The 5,656-nt window shown below is 41.7% G+C and overlaps 1 protein-coding gene across 1 annotated transcript; it reads left to right on the plus strand.

Annotated features, from left to right (window-relative positions):
- Window positions 1–63: 63 nt before the first annotated feature.
- LOC137913876 (hyaluronidase-1-like) lies at window positions 64–2,780 on the plus strand (the record flags this gene model as incomplete). Its single annotated transcript, XM_068757496.1, has 4 exons — window positions 64–207; window positions 524–610; window positions 795–977; window positions 2,373–2,780. Coding segments are annotated over 4 exons (822 nt in total), but the record flags the coding sequence as incomplete, so codon positions are not given.
- Between the last annotated feature and the right edge of the window lie 2,876 nt (window positions 2,781–5,656).

Consider the following 5,656-nt stretch of genomic DNA (forward strand, 5'->3'; position numbering starts at 1 on the left):
TAACCTGCAGCCTGTGTTGCACGTGGTGGGCATAATGTGGACGATCTGCCCAATGATTCTTAGGGTGGGACCACTGGAGCCAGGCTTTATTTGTCCAGCCAAATCAAAGAAGCGCTACGAGTATCGTCTCTGACGGGGACGTTTGACCTTCCTGTATTCCCCCTGGTAAAGATAGGCTACGCCTCCACTAACACTTTCCTGTCACAGGTGAGTGCATCATCTGGTGGAGGGACCTAGAGTACGATCCCTACGGACTGTATGGATCAGTGCTGAAGCAAAAATAGCATGCTATAATGTTGTAGAATAGAAATGATTATCACCTAATGGTTATTTATTGAGAGAGGAGCTGAAGAAAAGAAAAGCTGAAATGTGTTTTTGTCAGTCATCGTAAAGAGGATTTAGGGTGAAATCAATACGCCAAGAAAAATAGCTTTTACACAGTGCCATACTTTGACCAAGTACGAAGCAGCGCACGCTGTGGGGAGTCTTTTATGGCTTCTTTGTATAATTTCTTTTGTAACAGGCAGACCTGGTGAGCGCCATAGGAGAGAGTGCTGCTATGGGAACAGCAGGAATCGTCATCTGGGAGAGAAGTGAAACTCAGACAGAGGTAACACAGTCCTACATTTACATAAAGTTCATGCACAAAGACGGGATCCTTTTAAGTTTTTTTGTTTTTTTTGGCAATCACAAATAGAGTTTTCATGCTTTTAATTTCACTGATTAGCTCTTGAAGGATTGATTGGGTTGCACTATTATAGGTATGTTCCTCCAACTGTCTGCCTGCTTCTCAGAGAGAGTGCCAGGACCTGGCAGAGTTTGTCCGTAAGGTTCTGGGACCTTACTCCGTCAACGTTACTACAGCAGCTCGACTGTGCTCAGCTTCCCTGTGCCAGGGAAAGGGACGATGTGTCCGTCAAAACGCAGAAAGCTTTGCCTACCTCCACCTCCCATCCCCAACAAAAGTAACGGAAAAGGTATGCGTAACTGTAGGGGTCAAAATCTATTTGTGATGAATTCATAAAGGTTTACTTATTCACTTCATTCATCATTAATCCCATCAGACAAGCATGAGCTCCGAGCCCTTCTTGCAGAACAGGCCATAAATAGATGTGGGGTGAGGCTTGTTAAATCCAGAAATCGTACAGACTCATTCTGCCCTCGTTCCATCAACGGCCTCAAAGTTGTTCTATGCCGAGCCACGACTCACTAGAGCGGTTCTGGTGACCCTGTTTTTTGGGGTTTTTTTTTTATAGCCGAATTAAGTCTTATACTTCTTACAGTTAATAAGCTACAGGTAGCTCAAACCACATAACCGCCAAGTAATAAGTCCTAGATTTGCTTCTATTGTTGCTTAGACCCAGTTACACCGAAGTGTTAACTGGGTTCACGTATTAAACACTTGAGTGCATATTATAGCATGCTTTAGTCTTCCATTTAATGCATGATAGGAGGAGCAAACTGTGCAGTAAACACTGTGAAACCATGCTTGTAGATAGGCTAATAAACCCATAGGAGGTTAGTGCAGCATGCTGAGAAGCTCTGATTGCCTCTTTGTCTCTTCTCCGCCACTGCATATTTGATTAAACAAAAGTCATCACCACCCCAGCAGAAAGCTGGACAACAGCATCATTATATTGGGCCTAGAGTAGCTATATGCTATTGAGAAGATGAACAGCCTTCAGAGTCATTTCATCTAATCTCTTAGAAATGAGAAGCTGAGATTTGTGGGGGAAAATATCAATATTTAAAGGCATGAAGCTTATTCCTGTTTAATTTTGGTGGAAAAGCATGAATGTATATGTTGCCAGATACGCCACGATGCCAAGACAAACTGACCACCTTATATGTGTGTATGTACTGTGTATACACACACACATAAGGTCTGTGCCCATGGCGAAAGGCATGCAAAGACAATACGTTCTCAACTTCTGTCATTTTTTTGTGAGGAAAGCTGGACAAAGAACAACTCATTTTGACTCATGACACAAATAAAAACCAAGATTTTATAAGAATGGGAAACAAAGTCAGAGGGAAGTGTAGCTGCCTGAGGATCTTCTGTGTTTTCAGACCATAGGAGAGCAGACAATAAAAGAATCACTGAAACACAGCAGAAGATCCTCTGGAATTTGATCACACGACACCGAACGCAGAAACACTCGCTTTCTCTGGCGCGCTCTGCATGGGGCTTTAGTAACAGCAGTCATAAAAAGAACAACACGAAACAAAGCATCGACACTGCTGGAACCGCACTACTCTGAAAATGTTGCCCGCCTGAATTTGAGCCGTGATATTTACTTTGGTGTTCGACTTTTTAAAACTACATAGCCGCGATGCTTGTTATTATTCAGCTCGCTTTTCTATCATCTCAGCAAGAAGAAGCAAAAGCAGCTGATGGGCCAGACACGGGCACTAAACCAGCTGAACCAGATCCAGCAGAGATGTGGAAGGAGGACTTCCAGTGCCAGTGGTACAAGACGACAGACAGGGACGTCTCAGATCAGCAAGCCCCCAAAGACGGAGCATCCGTTGGGAAGAGAGAAAAAGAGAAGGCTCGCGATGTAACTGAGCCCGCGACGACAGCTTCTACCTTAGCTTCTACAACAGCAGCTAACTCCGTAACTAAGTCCACAGAAAGTAGTTCACCTGGTTTAGGAAGTCCAACACCTTCACTGGAAGACACTAATATAGACAGTGGTACAGATCCAATCCGTGCCCCAGAGCCGCCTGTTCTTCTGTTATTGCTGCTAGTGGCTGGAAATCTATGCCTGCGACCTTAAATGACTAACAAACCAGTCTTCACCTGGAGGTTCTGGGCGTTACTGGCCATTATTAACCCTTCACAAGTCGCCTTGATGAAGTCACTGGACCCTCCAAGGCAGTACCTGTAGTTTAAACTCACCCACCAACGTGCCAACAGTTTTCGTCTTGCTGTACTCTGAAAGACGTGACGCTGTAGATTTTGACTGACCTATCAGTAGATGCATGAAAGCATTCTGTTAAACCTGCACAATCATTTGCTTATTGCCTCAATTTGTTAAGAATTTGTCCATCAAGTAGATGCGTTGAAAATAAAAACATTTTCTAGAATGTTCATTGCTTGCGTTTATGGATAAGGGAGGGCTTATAATTATGAAGCCCGTGTTAATTTTGGGTAAAAAAAAGTATTTATTGGGGTTTGAAAAGAAGAAAATAGAATTAATCTGAAAGATCACATCTAAATGCAACTGAGCGTGTCAAGTTTGACCTTCAGGTTTATCGTTAGTCTACTGTCCAGACTTTACATCGTGGCTCCATTCGCTAACGTTAGCATTGGCCTCTACAGGATTTACTGGCTGCACATTCTCTGAGCTCTCCACTCTGCGTGGCCTGAGCGACAAATCACACTTTAAAAAGCACAGGAGTAAACAAACTGAATAATGGCAGGATTTCAGGTAGCTACTTCAGTTTCAGGGTCCTTCATTGCTTTTCTCAGACTCCTGGGACACTTGATTGAAACCAGTGTCTCAGTGTTAATGTTTTTAGCAACACTAGTGCTGCTCTTGCAGTAACAAGTCACTCCATCTTGTTATAAAGCTCCTTTTACAATTAAGTTGGTAAAAAATGATCCGTCTATAATAAATATATATATATATACCTATCCAGTCCCTTCAGTGCTGTGGTTGAAAAAAACAGTCTGAAACAGTTGTTTTTGAAGCTCATGTAAATTTATGTTATTTTCCATTAAAATATACACTCAAGACGAGGGGTATCTAAATTATTTATAATTACACAAATATATGTACACAGGCGCATCTGATTGTACAACAGAAAATGAATTATTCACACATTTATTTATACCATGAACAAGTATATCGACTTTCCATTCATACCTCCTATTAACTCGAAACTCTGACACCCATCCAGATCTGTAAAAGAGGACTTCCTTCTTTACAGCCGCGTACATGTCGGAGTGTATCTCAGCATCATCAAGGGAATGGGAGCATTTTATTTTTCTAATATAAGCTTTTTATGGATGCTGCCAATTTTTTTTACTTTTGCCAGCAAGGTCAAGGAAGACGGCACTGAGACATGGATTTTATACTAAATGGAACCTGAAGCTTTCCTGTGATGTAACGTTTAAAACAAGTTAACAGATGCAGACATGCATGTTGAAACAAGTCACACGATGCGGAGTCAGCTCTAAAAACGTCCACATACCTTGCTTTGCAGTATTGAACTGATGTGAATGAGTATACAAATGTAGCACGTAACACAGATACACTCCAGTGCAATGTCAGACGTACGACTCAATCAGAACTGGTGGTGAAGTAACAGTCGAGTAACGCTGCAGTCAGTCAGAGGCCTTTAGTAAATTAATAATTACTCTGCAAGCAAGTCAATTAGAAAGTCCACATTAGTTCACATCCCAGACTCCATCCAGAGACGCCTACCAGACTTAGCTCTCATTGGTTGAAAACAAGATAGAAAAAAATAATTGATTTGTTAATAAAAAAAAATTCTGTTCCTTTTCAAATCTTTAATCTGAATTTTTATGATTTGCACTATTGTCTAGAATAAATGTTTTGCTCTAAAGAGTGGATTGAAAACTGAATACTCATCTACAGTCTATAAACTGTTCGGAAGAAGACTGGCAGCAATTTCAGATTTAATTAAACGCTTAAATTCTAAATATTTTTGTCGAGCTTGAAACGCCCTCGTTAACGGTAACAGTTTAAATTCAAATGGTTCAGAAATATTTAAAACCTCTGTCAAGACTTTCAGATTTTTTTGGCGATCGTTTAAAGATTTATTTTTTTTCCCCCTGCATTGACAAGAGAACGGAAAAGAGACTTCAAGCCTCATGAATCATAGCTGGCTGTGGCTTTAAATGAGAAACACACACCTGTGATGCACAGGCTAGAAATCTGAGTAGAATAAGTTAAATAATTTCAGCACATCCTCAAACAATTATCAAGAAGCCTTTGAGCTCATACTCAAATAGGGATGTTCAGTGGAAACAATCTGGCTGTAACGGTCAGTTCCCGATAAGACAGGGTAAAATGGAAAAAGCAAGTATGATGACAAAGTGAATAAATAAACATAAAGACAAACAAATATGAGCTCCCTTCCCCTGAGCCAGTGCCTGAATATGATCTTTGTTGCACAACTTTAAAAAACAAATGTTCAGTTCCTGTTAAAAGTCCATGCAGCTCACTGGCCTCCACAACAAAAGACACAGAAAGAGAGAGACATCGCCCTCGTGAGGGAAGAAAAGGTTAGTGCAATCTGAAATAAGTGGGCCGGACGGATAGCATTCAGTCTTCCTTGGGCTGCATTATGATCCATTTGTCTTCACGGGCCGGTTTGCATCTGTCCGTGTGCACAGGGCACCCGACCAAGTGTCTCCAAAATTGGCGAATTATTACATTTAGCTTCTGGAAAAACAGGGATGCTTTGAAGAACTCAAAAGAAATCTTCAAACGATGAACAAGCAGGAAAGGATGACCGCCGATCATCCAGCATGCCTCGTAGCAACACCCCCGGGAATCCATTGCTGCAGTGTGTGTGTGCTACCTGCAGAAAGGTGGGTATAGATGCACACAGTCTTGCTCAGCTGTGTGCTCCATGTTGGATCTGTGCAGCTGGGAGGAGTATTCATACCAGAGCGGTGGTG

Source organism: Brachionichthys hirsutus, unplaced genomic scaffold (genome assembly GCF_040956055.1).
Source record: "Brachionichthys hirsutus isolate HB-005 unplaced genomic scaffold, CSIRO-AGI_Bhir_v1 contig_304, whole genome shotgun sequence".
Lineage (NCBI taxonomy): Eukaryota > Metazoa > Chordata > Actinopteri > Lophiiformes > Brachionichthyidae > Brachionichthys > Brachionichthys hirsutus.